We start from the raw sequence: 17,473 nt of genomic DNA on the forward strand, positions 1-17,473 counted from the left end.
CACCTAGCTATCTTAAGATGAATGCACTAACTAAGTTTCTCTGGATAAGAGTGCCTGCTAAATGACTAAAATGTCAATGTAAAAGTTAGGAAAACCAAATGCATAGCTGGAGCCCTGAGCTGGATATAACTTATTTGACACATCTTAGATTTCTTATAGTTATACTTAACTTATAGTTATAAGCAATGGCGTAGCACACATTCCTGCAGCCCACGAAAATCATGCTGTCGGTATTTTGAAATACGGTATAAATGGTATATCTGTCACGCCCTGACTCAAGGGACGCTTATATGTTGAGTCAGGGTGTGTATATTCCTTGTTGTGCGTATTCTATGTTTGCTCTGTCGTAGCCGGCCGCGACCGGGAGACCCATGGGGCGGCGCACAATTGGCCCAGTGTCGTCCAGGGTAGGGGAGGGAATGGCCGGCAGGGATGTAGCTCAGTTGGTAGAGAATGGCGTTTGCAATGCCAGGGTTGTGGGTTTGATTCCCACGGGGTCCAGTATGAAAAAATAAAAATAATGTATGCACTCACTAACTGTAAGTCGCTCTGGATAAGAGCGTCTGCTAAATGACAAAAATGTAAAAGTAAATGTATAGTTCTATGTTGGCCGGTGTGGTTCCCAATCAGAGGCAGCTGTCGCTCGTTGTCTCTGATTGGGGACCATACTTAGGCAGCCTATTGGCACTGTCTAGTTGTGGGATCTTGTTCCGGTTAAGGTTTGTTGTATCTACCTTGGACTTCACATTTCGTTTGTTGTTTTGTTGATGTGTTGATTAGTTAATAAACATGTACGCATATCACGCTGCGCCTTGGTCTGACCCGTCCTTCAACGAACGTGACAATATCGCCCAAGCCTATGGGTATCCTTTTCTTAAACACAGTCTCCACCTAATGTTGACTATGCAAGAGGATTTCACAAAAATAATCATGAATATGAGTGAAAGCCATGGTGAAAGCTACAAGAGATTGTGAGAGGGCGGTACCTTAGAAAGATGGTTGGATATAATACTTTTTTGCCAATTTATTAAACTATGCCCACGTGTATATGCAAACAAGTTATTTCCAAACATTATTATTATATCAATATAATAATCAAACATAAATAGGCCATATTGTTTTATTGCAACCCAATAGAATTACCCACACCTTCGAAGTTGAAATGCCGTAAGATACTATGCAAGTTTTTGATCAAATCTGCCCCACCAAGATGTATATGTACATCCTTGGTTAAAATGCATAGGAGCTATTGAGTGCAGTTATCAAATCTGTGGTTCACTGCTGTTCCAGGTCATATCATATCACTGTGTCTCAGTTTAAAGAACAACTTTTTGATAGTCTAGAGTAGGGTTTCCCAAACCCAGTCCTGGGGCCCCCCCTGGGGGCACGTTTTGGTTTTTGCCCTAGCACTACACAACTGATTCAAATAATCAAAGCTTGATAATGACTTGGTTATTTGATTCAGCTGTGTAGTGCTAGGGCAAAAACCAAAGCGTGCACCCAGGGGGGGCCCAGGACTGAGTTTGGGAAACCCTGGTCTAGAGTAATCGCGAATCCCACAACAACACTGGTTAGCCACACATCTCTCATTCATACGGATGTAGCTAATTTGTTTGAATGAGGAAGGCAGAAGACACATTTCCATTCTCATCAGTCAGTGAAGTATCTATTTTATTCTATTGCCAGGGGGTGTTGTCCTGGCGGAGGGAGGCGGCCTGGGCAGACACTGAGGAGAAGGTCAGCTGATCAGTTAGGTGGTCAGTCATTTGATCATGTTCTGTGCTGCTAAACTCCTCCTGGTCTCTGGTCTCTGACTCTGGAGCTTTCTTTTCTCTGTAGAATCTCCTCGTGAAACTCTTCAGCTGTGGCAGCTCACAACAAGTCTCTAGCACCACCAACAGACACACCAAGCCCAGCAACAGGTACACTGACACAGAGGGAGAGTGACGAGAAAGGGGGGAGAATAAGATGAATCACACATGAACCTGATATAGTAATTCATAGGTGGTTCTGTTATGGTTATAGTAACTTACAAGTGATGGCTAGACTATAGCATGTGGTTGGGGTTATGGTTGTGTTATTATTAGGGCTGTCAGAGTTTAATAAGTTAACTCTAGTTAACTTTTTGTAATTTTAGTGCACAATAATTTTTTATCGTGATTAATCACATTATCTGAAACCGTTCAAAATACACTGACAACCTCCGAAATACACAATCTATACAGCTAAAAACAACAATGCAATGTAAAAACAAGTTGACATTGAGGTTAAAGAAGTATGCTTTTTTCAATTAACCAAATTTTGCTAACCATTACCTTAGACCAAATCAATTCTTACAAAAATTATTGTATGAAAAATCTTAAATTACTGCTTAATTTAAGCAAATTCAGAATTTGTGATTAATCGTGATTAATCACAGTAAATCCTGGAAACATCTTGATAAAAAAAATATATTGTTTGACCGCCCTAGTTATTATGGTTAGATTATGGTTATAATAACTCATGATACCTTGATGAAGAGAGCATGCTGTCAAAATGTTGTTAAATCAATTATTGCATCCGAGCTACTAGAGTGGAGCCAGTGGTTTAAAGTACTTAAGTAAAAATACTACTTAAATCGTTTTTGGGGGTATCTGTACTTTACTTTCCTATTTATATTTTTTAAAACTTTTACTCCACTACATTCCTAAAGAAAATAATGTACTTTTTACTCCATACATTTTCCCTAACACCCAAAAGTACTCTTTACATTTTGAATGCTTAGCAGAACAGGAAAATTGTCAAATTCACACACTTACCAAGAGAACATCCCTGGTCATCCCTACTGCCTCTGATCTTGCGGACTCACTAAACACAAATGCTTAAATGCTTCGTTTATAAATTATGTCTGAGTGTTGGTGTGTGACCCTGGCTATCCGTAAATTTAAAAAACAAGAAAATCGTGCCGTCTGGTTTGCTTAATATAAGGAATGTGAAATGATTTATACTTTTACATTTACTTTGAATACTTAAGTATATTTAAAACCAAATACTTTTAGACTTTTACTCAAGTAGTATTTCACTGGGTGACTTTCACTTTTACTTGAGTCATTTTCTATTAAGGTATCTTTACTTTTACTCAAGTATGACAATTGGGTACTTTTTCCACCACTGAGTGAAGCGTTTCCTTTTCTAATAATAACTTATAGGACATGGCTATAGACTGTAGTGCACCGTACTGTGGGGTTATGGTTAGTGTTGCATCATGGATAGTAGGGCTGGTTCACTGGTTATAACAGTGGTAGTGCAGGTACCCCATCCCCTCGCAAACTGCACATTCGCCAAAGACAGCACATGCGCCAAAGCCAGAATCACGTGACCTTCACCACCTTCATGTAGTACACCAAGGATTCTATATTTAGGTGCTAAATTGCCAACTTATATCTACTAAATTTCCATTGCTGTGACCTGAAGTATAGAACATCCGAAAATGAGAATCAATGATGAAACAGTGTGCACTGTTTTTATACACTTAAGGTGACATCAAACTGCATTGAACAGAATACAGTGAGGGAAAAAAGTATGTGATCCCCTGCTGATTTTGTACGTTTGCCCACTGACAAAGAAATGATCAGTCTATAATTTTAATGGTAGGTTTATTTGAACAGTGAGAGACAGAATAACAACAAAATAATCCAGAAAAACGCATGTCAAAAATGTTATAAATTGATTTGCATTTTAATGAGTGAAATAAGTATTTGACCCCCTCTCAATCAGAAAGATTTCTGGCTCCCAGGTGTCTTTTATGCAGGTAACGAGCTGAGATTAGGAGCACACTCTTAAAGGGAGTGCTCCTAATCTCAGTTTGTTACCTGTATAAAAGACACCTGTCCACAGAAGCAATCAATCAATCAGATTCCAAACTCTCCACCATGGCCAAGACCAAAGAGCTCTCCAAGGATGTCAGGGACAAGATTGTAGACCTACACAAGGCTGGAATGGGCTACAAGACCATCGCCAAGCAGCTTGGTGAGAAGGTGACAACAGTTGGTGCGATTATTCGCAAATGGAAGAAACACAAAATAACTGTCAATCTCCCTCAGCCTGGGGCTCCATGCAAGATCTCACCTCGTGGAGTTGCAATGATCATGAGAACGGTGAGGAATCAGCCCAGAACTACACGGGAGGATCTTGTCAATGATCTCAAGGCAGCTGGGACCATAGTCACCAAGAAAACAATTGGTAACACACTACGCCGTGAAGGACTGAAATCCTGCAGCGCCCGCAAGGTCCCCGTGCTCAAGAAAGTACATATACAGGCCCGTCTGAAGTTTGCCAATGAACATCTGAATGATTCAGAGGAGAACTGGGTGAAAGTGTTGTGGTCAGATGAGACCAAAATCGAGCTCTTTGGCATCAACTCAACTCGCCGTGTTTGGAGGAGGAGGAATGCTGCCTATGACCCCAAGAACACCATCCCCACCGTCAAACATGGAGGTGGAAACATTATGCTTTGGGGGTGTTTTTCTGCTAAGGGGACAGGACAACTTCACTGCATCAAAGGGACGATGGACGGGGCCATGTACCGTCAAATCTTGGGTGAGAACCTCCTTCCCTCAGCCAGGGCATTGAAAATGGGTCGTGGATGGGTATTCCAGCATGACAATGACCCAAAACACACGGCCAAGGCAACAAAGGAGTGGCTCAAGAAGAAGCACATTAAGGTCCTGGAGTGGCCTAGCCAGTCTCCAGACCTTAATCCCATAGAAAATCTCTGGAGGGAGCTGAAGGTTCGAGTTGCCAAACGTCAGCCTCGAAACCTTAATGACTTGGAGAAGATCTGCAAAGAGGAGTGGAACAAAATCCCTCCTGAGATGTGTGCAAACCTGGTGGCCAACTACAAGAAATGTCTGACCGTTTTTCTGGATTTGTTTGTTGTTATTCTGTCTCTCACTGTTCAAATAAACCTACCAAATAAACCTACCATTAAAATGATAGACTCCATTAAAATGATCTGCTCCTGAGTGGCGCAGTGGTCTAAGGCACTGCATCGCAGTGCTAACTGTGCCACTAGAGATCCTGGTTCGAATCCAGGCTCTGTCGCAGCCGGCCGCGACCGGGAGACTCATGGGCGACGCACAATTGGCACAGCGTCGTCCAGGGTAGGGGAGGGAATGGCCGGCAGGGATGTAGCTCAGTTGATAGAGCATGGCGTTTGCAACGCCAGGGTTGTGGGCTCGATTCCCACGGGGGGCCAGTATAAAAAAAATATGTATTCACTAACTGTAAGTCGCTCTGGATAAGAGCGTCTGCTAAATGACTAAAATGTAAATGTAAAAATAGACTGATCATGTCTTTGTCAGTGGGCAAACGTACAAAATCAGCAGGGGATCAAATACTTTTTTCCCTCACTGTATATTTCTTATCCATGGAATCTATTGTTGCATGGCAGTAGGGCAGGCTATCTTGCTTTTTTGTTAGTATCTTTGACAAGGTAAATAGCAGTGAGGGCTGGGGTTCATGGCTTTGCTATGGTTATGTTATGGTTGTGTTATAGTAACTTACGTGTAATAGCCAGCTTATATAGCGTGCGGTGAGAGTTGGGAACGGTGCTGTGAGTCTCTCCAGGTACATAGTCTCCTAGGCCAATTGTAGTAAGCGAGATGAAGCAGAAGTAGAGGGACTCCAGGTAGCTCCATTGAGGCTCCAGCCTGCAGAACACTACCGCTGGTAGGAGGAAGAGGAGCAGTGCTGCAACAGAGGATAGACATGCCGCATGGACAGCGGCCAACGTTGGTTTGGACATGCCCCATCGCAGGTGAAGGTACACCACAGGCCGGCGTGTCACCAGGACCATAATTCTTTGTACCAGGGCGGAAAGGAAGAGGAGAGTGACGGGGATTCCGAGGAGAGAGTAGAACACACAGAATGCCTTTCCTCCATCTGACAGTGGTACAGTGTGGCCATAACCTGCAACAACATGCACACGCACCTTTTTAAAAGCCAATACAATAACTTGCCTGGAGGCTGACAGCCCTGCTCAGGCACAGGCCCCTTGTCCACTTACCCACTTACCCCGGGCCCGACCTCAACCCAATTGGCCCGACCTCAACCCAATTGTACATTGACCTGACACTTTAAACAACCCATAAACTGCAGGCCTATTCAATTCATCTTAATGTTTTCAGTTATCTGGTAGTAATCCTTCTTTGTGATACCCATCTGGAGAAGATGAAACACAAACTTTAAATAACTACATTTGAGCAAAGGTTAAAATCACACTGACCAACCCACCTAAACCTACCTGTTGTGGTCAGAACTGTGCTGGTAAAGAACAGAGAGGAGGTGAAGTCCCAGTTGTTTTTACTAGCGTTACCGAGCACCGACACGCCGTAGTTATTGGCATCCAGCGCGCGGGACAGAAGCTCCTCGAGCCGTTCGTCAGACACGCACGCGTTGTCCCGGAGAAACTCCTGCCGGACGGTCTCCAGCTGTTCGCGCAGCCGTTGCTCATATGGAAGCTCAACGGCTGAGAAGACCCATGCGCCAAGAAGCAGGTAGAGCGCATAGCCTGACAACAGCAATGCGAGACTCAGCTCTGACCGGTGTCGTTCCACCAGACTCGCGCACTGGCGGAACATTCTGAAACTGGACCTGCCTTACAACTGTTTCCGTCAAATTCTATGATATGGCCGATTTATTATGTCTAAATATCACATTACTGATAGTTGTTAGTGATGAGAGATAATATCTAAATCGATTCTGTCCTGATGGTGTGATCTTCTCTTCCTCATTCCATGATACAACCCTAGTCGCGGTGACGCGCGACCTGTCCTGAGGACGGGACGCATGACGTCGCTGGTTCTCACTGGACCAGGTAGGCTAAACAGGTGAGGTGTGTGGTTGCAGGGCAGCCGGTCATCCCGGTTTGGGCTGGTTGGTCACACTCTGCTGCTCTAGTGCATGACAGGGGAAAGGCTATAAGGACACGCCTAACGCTTAAACCGATATTTCATTTTAGAATTTATTAAGTTTAGGTTCAGTTTAAGGTTGTGGATAGTCGGTTTAAGCGTCACCTTTGTCCTTATAGTCTCTCCTGAATGACAGCATTTTTTACGCACACACCCAAAATCCTATTTTGTAATTAAATACATTGTTGTCTAAAACATTTTTGTATATAAGAATTGTATTTTTTATATGTCCATTCCTGCCTACACCTTTCTTCCCCCACTAGAGGGAGACAGAAGACGTATATTTTAGACCTGTGATTGAGACAGGTGCATTGGAAGATATTGTCTGCATTCTCATTTAAACTATTCGTTTGTTACTTTACATTCACAGCAGAAAATTAAATTAAAGCCATCTGTAGGTGGGCCACCAACAAAAATGTTAACAATGAAACAAATGCATCACATTCACATGGCAGCACTTTGATTATTATGATCTGTACTAGTGCTCAAGGAAAACCATTCCATAAAAAAAATAAGCATGATCTCTTTATAAAGTATCTTAAAGAGGCAATCTGGGATTTGAAAAAAAAACAAAATTGCAATTGATTTATTTAACCTTTATTTCAACAGGGAATCATATTGAGACCCATGTCTCTTTTTCAAATGAGCCCAACAGAATAATATAAAAATACACATATGAAATGCAATCAATAAATAGTAATACAATCAATCAAAACAGTAAGTATAGCCTTGCACGACCCTTGGCTTGTGCGAGCCAGAACTGCTCATAGGGCATCTCCTGTTTCTGTAGCGAGAGGCAGCTTGAAGTACAAGTACACCCCCTGGACAGGAGGCTAGTCTATCGCAGGGTCCAACCTGGTCTCAGAGCATTTCATAATATTCTGTACGCAAATCGGAGACACTGTACGTAAAGTGGCTAAACCTAACACATTACATGTTTTGGATGGCATGTTCCTCAGTTCTTATAAAAAGCCACAGATGTCTATGATATATATGCTCTCTTCTTTACTCCTAACCTTAATGTGATAAGGCAAGAGCAATGTGAGGAAGTAGGCAAATGACACTCATAAGAGTATAAATAGTCTTTATGCAAAACATCAGCTAAGTTGCTAAGCGATGACCAGGGAGGGTAGGTCTTGCTAGCTGTTGGATAGGCAAACCAGCTGTTTTGCATGCTGATCGGAAGAAACATACAAAATACAAGGGGAGATCTAGGAGATGCTTTATGACAACGTGGTATCTGGTGAAAACACATCATAAGGCACTGAACACAATACAATGGACATTACTTCCTGACCTTGATACTGAAGGCCATTTAAGAACACTGGTTAAGGAGTTGAGGTAATGTAGGATAAACTAAGCATTTGCATCAGCAAAGCCTTGCACATTTTCTAAATCAGGAATTTAGAATTTGAAAAGTCTCTCTAGTGTCCAGAGTGAACAGACATACAGTATAAGGGTGGTTTACCAGACACAAATTAAGCCTAGTTTTGGAGTAAAAAGTGGCAGGTAGCCTAGTGGTTAAGAGCGTTGGGTCAATAACTGAAAGGTTGCTGGTTCAAATCCCTGAGCTGACTAGGTGAAAAATCTATTGATGTGCCCTTGAGCAAGGCACTTAACCCTAATTGCTCCTGCAAGTTGCTCTGGATAAGAGCATCTGTCAAAATGATTCTGAATCTCCATTGAAAGTGCTCTTTAGTCCAAGACATTTCACTTTTGGCATAAAGCTTGAAATACACAATAAGTGCATGCATTGACGCACTCACACTCTCTCTCCTCACACACACTTGGTGAACATTTCATATAAATCCTGCAATTTGAGACGTAGCCTAGCCTATAGTCCATGTTTGGTTACACGAACATTACAGCGTGTAATTACTCATTATTACACTGTACTTAAGGTTACTTCAGGATAGGAATAGGGTTAGGTTTGATGCTAGGGTAAGGCTTGAACCGGAATATGGACATGAAGCTAGGGTTAGACTTGCAGTTGAGGCTAAGGTTAGGGTTGAACTCGATGTGGACATGAAGCTAGGGTAAGGGTTGTGGTTTAGGCTAGGATTAGGGTTGAACCGGGATATGAACATGAAGCTAGGGTTAGAGTAGCGGTTGAGGCTAAGGTTAGGGTTGAAACCGGGATATGGACATGAAGCTAGGGTTGTGGCTAGGGTTTAATAATGAGTAGTTACAATACTTATTACATTGTAATTACATGAGTAGTTACACAGTAATAAGGGCACTAATGTAAAGTGTTACTACTTCTTTCCACCTGCCACTTCTGGAGGAGTAGGGGTAGATTAAGCCTACAATCTGCTGCTCTTCAAGTTTATTTGCCAGCGGAAGGAGCAAGCATATACTGTATCCTAGGCTACACTCTTAGAAAAAAGGGTTCCAAAAGGGTTATTTATGGAGGGATAGGTTTCTGCCAATAACCATTTTCATCTGAAGAACCCTTTTTGGAAGAAAGGCCTCTTTGATGATTCTTTGGGTGGCAAGAAGGATTCTTTGGAAGGCAATAATTGTTGTAAATTGAACCCTTCTGAATCTGAATAAGCTTTTTCATTGTAATTTTTTTATTTCTTTTAAATAGTGCCTGAGCATTAATGTTTACCTCAGTGTTTAAACTTTAACATCAGGAGTTTGAGTAATCTGATACAATTAAAAAGATAGGTGTGAGCATGTTTAAAACTGTACCTACAGTGGGGAGAACAAGTATTTGATACACTGCCGATTTTGCAGGTTTTCCTACTTACAAAGCATGTAGAGGTCTGTAATTTTTTTTTGTAGAGGTCTGTAAAATCCAGAAAATCACATTGTATGATTTTTAAGGAATTAATTTGCATTTTATTGCATGACATAAGTATTTGATACATCAGAAAAGCAGAACTTAATATTTGGTACAGAAACCTTTGTTTGCAATTACAGAGATCATACGTTTCCTGTAGGTCTTGACCAGGTTTGCACACACTGCAGCAGGGATTTTGGCCCACTCCTCCATACAGACCTTCTCCAGATCCTTCAGGTTTCGGGGTTGTCGCTGGGCAATACGGACTTTCAGCTCCCTCCAAAGATTTTCTATTGGGTTCAGGTCTGGAGACTGGCTAGGCCACTCCAGGACCTTGAGATGCTTCTTACGGAGCCACTCCTTAGTTGCCCTGGCTGTGTGTTTCGGGTCGTTGTCATGCTGGAAGACCCAGCCACGACCCATCTTCAATGCTCTTACTGAGGGAAGGAGGTTGTTGGCCAAGATCTCACGATACATGGCCACATCCATCCTCCCCTCAATACGGTGCAGTCGTCCTGTCCCCTTTGCAGAAAAGCATCCCCAAAGAATGATGTTTCCACCTCCATGCTTCACGGTTGGGATGGTGTTCTTGGGGTTGTACTCATCCTTCTTCTTCCTCCAAACACGGCGAGTGGAGTTTAGACCAAAAAGCTCTATTTTTGTCTCATCAGACCACGTGACCTTCTCCCATTCCTCCTCTGGATCATCCAGATGGTCATTGGCAAACTTCAGACAGGCCTGGACATGCGCTGGCTTGAGCAGGGGGGACCTTGCGTGCGCTGCAGGATTTTAATCCATGACGGCGTAGTGTGTTACTAATGGTTTTCTTTGAGACTGTGGTCCCAGCTCTCTTCAGGTCATTGACCAGGTCCTGCCGTGTAGTTCTGGGCTGATCCCTCACCTTCCTCATGATCATTGATGCCCCACGAGGTGAGATCTTGCATGGAGCCCCAGACCGAGGTTGATTGACCGTCATCTTGAACTTCTTCCATTTTCTAATAATTGCACCAACAGTTGTTGCCTTCTCACCAAGCTGCTTGCCTATTGTCCTGTAGCCCATCCCAGCCTTGTGCAGGTCTACAATTTTATCCCTGATATCCTTAAACAGCTCACTGGTCTTGGCCATTGTGGAGAGGTTGGAGTCTGTTTGATTGAGTGTGTGGACAGGTGTCTTTTATACAGGTAACGAGTTCAAACAGGTGCAGTTAATACAGGTAATGAGTGGAGAACAGGAGGGCTTCTTAAAGAAAAACTAACAGGTCTGTGAGAGCCGGAATTCTTACTGGTTGGTAGGTGATCAAATACTTATGTCATGCAATAAAATGCAAATGAATTACTTAAAAATCATACAATGTGATTTTCTGGATTTTTGTTTTAGATTCCGTCTCTCACAGTTGAAGTGTACCTATGATAAAAATTACAGACCTCTACATGCTTTGTAAATAGGAAAACCTGCAAAATCGGCAGTGTATCAAATACTTGTTCCATCCTGTTTCCATTGACCATCCTTGAGAGGATTCTACAACTTGATTGGAGTCCACCTGTGGTACATTTAATTGATTGGACATGATTTGGAAAGGCACACACCTGTCTATATAAGGTCCCACCGTTGACTGTGCATGTCAGAGCAAAAATCAAGCCATGAGGTCGAAGGAATTGTCTGTAGAGCTCTGAGACAGGATTGGGTCGAGGCACAGATCTGGGGAAGAACACCAAAAAAATTCTACAACATTGAAGGTCCCCAAGAACACAGTGGCCTCCATCATTTAAATGGAAGAAGTTTGGAACCACCCAGACTCTTCCTAGAGCTGGCCGCCCGGCCAAACTGCACAATTGGGGGAGAAGGACCTTGGTCAGGGAGGTGACCAAGAACCCGATGGTCACTCTGAAGGAGCTCCAGAATTCCTCTGTGGAGATGGGAGAATCTTCCAGAAGGACAACCATCTCTGCAGCACTCCACCGATCAGGCCTTCATGGTAGAGTGGCCAGACAGAAGCCACTCCTCAGTAAAAGGCACATGACAGCCTGCTTGGAGTTTGCCAAAAGGCACCTAAAGACTCTCAGACCATGAGAAACAAGATTCTCTGGTCTGATGAAACCAAGATTGAACTCTTTGGCCTGAATGCCAAGCATCACGTCTGGAGGAAACCTGGCACCATCCCCATTGTGGTGGCAGCATCATGCTGTGGGAACTTTGCTTTGTCATTATGGGGTATTGTGTGTAGATTGATGAGGGAAAAAAATCAATTTCATCCATTTTAGAATAAGGCTGTAACGTAACAAAATGTGGAAAAAGTCAAGGGGTATGAATACTTTCCGAATGCACTGTATATGCATGTATCTGGTATTATCTTAATCATATTACATAAACAGTACTGACATAGTTGATGTCTTTGCCATGATTTCTGTCTTTCAAATTAGCATTTTCTGTGATTTTATTGAGCAGAGAGTAGGAGAATAGAATGGAATATGAGTGAACCAGCAGTGTAATGTACGTGTATGGTACAAAGCAAATTGGCCAATTTTACCTTGTGTTGATTTTTCAGTTAAAAATGTTTAGTGTTGATTCATATGTTAAATTAACTTAACACTCAGTGGTGTAAAATAATACCAGTGTTGGTGTTAATAACCAGAGTTGAGTGTGATTGTCATTTTTACTGTGTGTAGAGTAAAACCAGTCCCTCCAGGATTCTGTGATTGACCCATCACCGCAGTACAAGAAAAAGGGCTCGCAGTTTCAACCAATCACTACACATTTACCACATTATATGGTTCAATCAACAAACCTTTTCCCTCATCAGCGCATTTTCAATACAAATTGGACAAAATCATTGCATATTGCCATGCAAAATGTCAGAATTGCTGCAGCAAAATCAAGCACTTTTGCCCGCAAATATCACAGAAAATCCCGCAAAATCCTGGAGGGACTGTAAAATACTCAAAACCAATCCCATCATTATTGTATTTCCCAGCATGCTCTATTGCTGGTTGATTTTCAGAATTGTTTGTTTCAATATCTGTGTTTTTTCATGTACTTTGATTGTTTGATTATGCTACACGAAGATAAATAACATACATTTATAATTCTAATACTTATCCTATCTGTTAGTAGTTGGACTTATTGTACACGTTACTGAGATGGTTGTTCCAGTTTGGATGATTTAGGTCAGGCATATCAAACATTCCATGGAGGGCCTAGTGTCTGTTGGTTTTTGATTTTTTCTTTCAATTAAGCCCTAGACAACCAGGTGAGGGGAGTTTCTTACTAATTAGTGACCTTAATTCATCAATCAAGTACAAGGGAGGAGTGAAAACCTGCAGACGCTCGGCCCTCGTGGAATGAGTTTGACACGTAATTTAGGTAGTCTCGTTACTCAATCTTCCCATACCCTGGCAGTCATTCTGAATGCAGGTTGAAGGTGATTAAGAGTTGGATATCCTCAGTCTGGCTGGATTCCACTAGGAATTACACATCACTTTGCAAGCCAGCATAATGTGACTTGCAGGCCTGATGTGTTATAGAGGGTTCTAGGAAGAACTATTCATTGAGTGTTCTAGGCAGAACCATTTACAGGGGGTTCTATGAAGAACCCTATATAGAAACCTCTGAAAAGGGTTCTACCTAGAACCAAAAAGGGTTCCCCTATGGGGAAAAACCAAAGAACCCTATATGGTTCTCCTTAGCATCTTTTTTTTCTAACAATGTAGCCTATTTGTTGGTAAATGTAATCTCATGCAAGAAAATGGACAGTGTTGCTTGAATTGCAAAAAGAGGGAGAATACGTTTAAGAACGCATTGAGCTATAGCTAGGATGAACATTTCGGCAGAGTTCTCTAACAGGTTGGATCTCAAAATCATGCCATTGCTTGTTATCATTGTATTGACCATCTGAGATTCAATGCCATCGGGTTTGCGGTAAAACATCGAGAGCGCAGGCGCACCAGGACAAGCTCGTAGCTTGCGGAGCTGCTATAGCTCTGTGATACAGAATCTACATCAAGGCAGTCTCGGTGCATTGTTACCATGAGCTTCTTCATACCACAGACTCATACTTATCTAGACTATTTCACTTTCGCGACCAGCTTTCATAAAGCTTGCAGCCCCGAACGACACCTCCTGACCACAGAATGCACGGGGGAAAAAGAGGTTTGGTGGCACCTCAGAACACTTTTTTGGAGAACATTGTCCGGCGCTCAAGTGGTAAGAGTTCCCTCTGTCAGTAGCAGTAAATGGTTAAAATGCATGTAGAATCAAGTGTAGATTAGCCTACAATCACCAAATCTGTTGCATTTCGCTAAGGATGGCAAACGCAATTTTCAGAATGAATTGATGCTGGGCATTAATTTCCTAAGTTTCAGGGCAATAAGGAATAATAATAATAATAATTATTATTATTATTTGTCGGGCAAATAAGCAGATGCAATAGCCTATAGTTGCGAGCCTGATACCGTATTTGTTTCTAGATAAGCAAGGTCTGTGAATAGCGGAGCCACTGTTGTCTTTGAAAAACTCCAAGACACCCTCTTTTGGCAGTTTATAGATAGCCCTATACAGAAGACGATCATGTGCCACTTAATAATAACTTACTGCGCTTTATGCGATGCATACAATGTATTGATGTAGCCTATAGGCTATAAGTGCCAAGTTTATGCGTAGGCAAAATTGTATTTTTTTATTAGCTTATTCATTTTTTAAAACAAGGCTGTGTAGTGCGTAAGGTTTTCTCAGGGACCTTCGCAATGCGCTTCGAATGTTTTGGGGTAGTCTGATTGACATTAAAATGTGTGCTCCCGGATATGATTATCGCCTGAATTGGGTTGTGTCCTAAAAAGCCTTACTTCCACATATTGTCCATGTATTTCCATGACTGTAAATGGGGCTCATATTCGGAGAAGACACGTAATTTATGCTTTAATTCATAACGAAGCCCCAAAGTTTGTTTCTTTGATAATTAATGGTAGTGTTAAAGGCTAATATGAGTTAATGAGGCATACTTTAGTAGGTTGCATTCATTATTATGAATGTAACAGCAGTAGCTTTTGGGATAGGCAGCAATATAACTTCACAGTAGCCTAGGCTAAAGCTATGTTTACTAGACTGACTATATGCAAATTGAATTTGAAAGAAAATATATACATTGCATGCGACAATATACACAGTATGGTGAGTTATTTCAATGCGTTTTAGTCATGATATAGCCGGTTGGTTTGTGGTGTGAAAGTATTACCTAATGGCCTATCCTAATGTTTCAGCCCCAGGCTACCACCTGAGAAGTGAATGAGTCAGTAAAAGAGGCGCTACACTACATGACCAAAAGTATGTGGACACCTGTTGTCGAACATCTTATTCCAAAATCATTGCTGCAGGGACCTGCTTCCATTCAGGCACAAGAGCATTAGTGAGGTCGGGCGATTCATCCCAAAAGGTGTTCGATGGGGTTGAGGTCAGGGCTTTGTGCAGGCCAGTCAAGTTCTTCCACACCGATCTCGACAAACCATTTCTGTATGGACCTCGCTTTGTGCACGAGGGCATTGTAATGTTGAAACAGAAAAGTGCCTTCCCCAAATTGTTGCCACAAAGTTGAAGCACAGAATCGTCTAGATTGTCATTGTATGCTGTAGCGTTAAGATTTCCCTTCACTGGAGCTAAGGGGCCTAGCCCGAACCATGAAAAACAGCCCCAGACCATTATTCCTCCTCCACTTTACAGTTGGTACTGTGCATTGGGGCAGGTAGCATTCGGCAGGCATCAGCCAAAACCAGATTCGTCCTTTAGACTGCCAGATGGTGAAGCATGATTCATCACTCTAGAGAACGCATTCCACTGCTCCAGAGTCCAGTGATGGTGCACTTTACACCACTCCAGCCAACGCTTGGCATTGCGGCTGACGTTGCTTCCAGAGGCAGTTTGGTAGTGGAAATTGGTAGTGAGTGTTGCAACCGAGGACATTCAATTTTTACCCGTTACGCGCTTCAGCACTCTGTGGTCCCGTTCTGTGAGCTTGTGTTGCCTACCACTTCACGGCTGAGCTGTTGTTGCTCCTAGACGTTTCCACTTCACAATAACAGCACTTAGCGTTGACCGGGGCAGCTCTAGCAGGGCAGAAATTTGACAAACTGACTTGTTGGAAAGGTGGCATCCTATGACGGTGCCACGTTGAAAGTCACTGAGCTCTTCAGTAAGGCCCTTCTACTGCCAATGTTTGTTTATGGAGATTGCATGGCTGTGTGCTTGATTTTATACACCTGTCAGCAATGGGTGTGGCTGAATAGCCGAATCCTGCGAATTTGAAAGGGTGTCCACATACTTTTGTATATATAGTGTATTTATAACATCCAGGACTAGGCTACACTCTCAGAAAAAAAGGTAATTGAGGGGTTCTTTGTCACAGGTGAGGGTTATATGTTGAACCATTTTCACCAAATGGTTATTTGCATATCAGGAAGGGTTCTTTTTTAGCCTGCTGCTGTGATGGTTGTGAAGAACCATCCTGTTCTTGCCCTCTCCACCATGTTTTCCTTTTATGCCATGAAATGCTACACTGTTAAAAAGTTGCTGTAATTTTACGCTACTACTGGTTGCAGTGAAAGTACAGTAAAGAACAACAAGTTACTGTATTCTTACAGCTGAATTAAGGTGTTATTGCTGTAAAAAAACAGTATGCTGCTGAATGCTGATTACTTGGGACTATACCTCACTTGGGATTAGAACTCACAACCTCTTGGTTCTTAATGACCTGAATTTCCTGCTACACCACCAGGTCTGTGGACATGACAAAGATTGGCCACAGATTTATGCCTCGTTCAAAACAACTGGGAACTCGGAACTGGTAACTCGGAAATCTCTGACTTCCGACTTTAGTGTGTTCAAAACAACTGGGAACGAGCTCCGACTGGGAAAAATCTATTTGAACGGTCATCCAACTCAGAATTCCAACTCGGGAACTCGGGCCTCTTTCTAGAGCTCCGACTTTTCGACCTGAAGATCACTGACGTCATGATTTGACCTGTATTTTTCAGAGTTCCCAGTTGTTTTGAACGCGGCATTATTGCCAAGTAGTGCTGTCACGATACCAGAATTTTGACTTCGATACCAGAGGTGCGTTCCGTTCGCTTCAACGTTTGCTACGTTGCCGAACAGTTTGTACTGAATGCCAAATTTCCCCAAAACATTATTGAACAGACTTTGAGGTACGTTTGCTCCCGTTTGGTGGGTGTGGCGAGGTGTGGCTTAAAGCAAGGAGTTTAAAGGGCTGGTCATTCAGTACAGCACCATTCCATTCAATTGAACGTTCCAGAACGTAAAAACGTACTGAACGCAGCCCTAGTTTAGTATTACGATACTTGATACCATCACAATACTCAATACTAAAACGATACCAAAACAATAACACAGCAAAAAAATAGGGCATATTAGCTTAAGTCACAGAATGGCACTTGATCCAGACAGGGACTCCTTGTCCCGGAATGCCATGCTAGCTAACTAGTGATAAAGCCCTCTGGTCCTGCTAGCTAGCAACAAATCTACTTGTTGTAACTAGCTGGCTAACTAGCAAGCTAGCTACATTACTAAGGTTGCTGCGTTCTAAGGTGGGAGTCATTTTACAGCTTGCGTTGATGGTATCATGTTTCTATAACTAAATAGTTAGATTACAAAAACCAAAAAAATACTTTACCTGATAGCAGTTTGTCGGACGGAGATCTCTCTCGAGCTGTCACCAGCTGTCTACAACCTTAG

General features: G+C 42.5%; 2 protein-coding genes across 2 annotated transcripts in view; one reads left to right on the top strand and one right to left on the bottom strand.

Moving 5' to 3' along the window:
• Positions 1-1,486: 1,486 nt before the first annotated feature.
• On the bottom strand, positions 1,487-6,759 carry LOC121552882 (potassium channel subfamily K member 1-like). Its single transcript, XM_041865974.2, has 3 exons — positions 6,284-6,759; positions 5,545-5,949; positions 1,487-1,927 (listed from the first exon to the last, which is right to left on the bottom strand). Exons 1-3 carry the CDS (start codon positions 6,618-6,620, stop codon positions 1,677-1,679), a joined length of 993 nt encoding a protein of 330 aa, XP_041721908.1. The 5' UTR covers positions 6,621-6,759; the 3' UTR covers positions 1,487-1,676.
• Positions 6,760-13,759: 7,000 nt separating this feature from the next.
• kcnh5a (potassium voltage-gated channel, subfamily H (eag-related), member 5a) overlaps positions 13,760-17,473 on the top strand; it is a 169,858-nt gene continuing 166,144 nt past the window's right edge. Inside the window, exon 1 of the mRNA XM_045211191.1 lies at positions 13,760-13,936. Coding sequence (XP_045067126.1) covers positions 13,864-13,936 — 73 coding nt within the window. The 5' untranslated portion in view covers positions 13,760-13,863. The remainder of the gene's footprint in view (positions 13,937-17,473) is intronic.

Source organism: Coregonus clupeaformis, chromosome 36 (genome assembly GCF_020615455.1).
Source record: "Coregonus clupeaformis isolate EN_2021a chromosome 36, ASM2061545v1, whole genome shotgun sequence".
Taxonomy (NCBI): domain Eukaryota; kingdom Metazoa; phylum Chordata; class Actinopteri; order Salmoniformes; family Salmonidae; genus Coregonus; species Coregonus clupeaformis.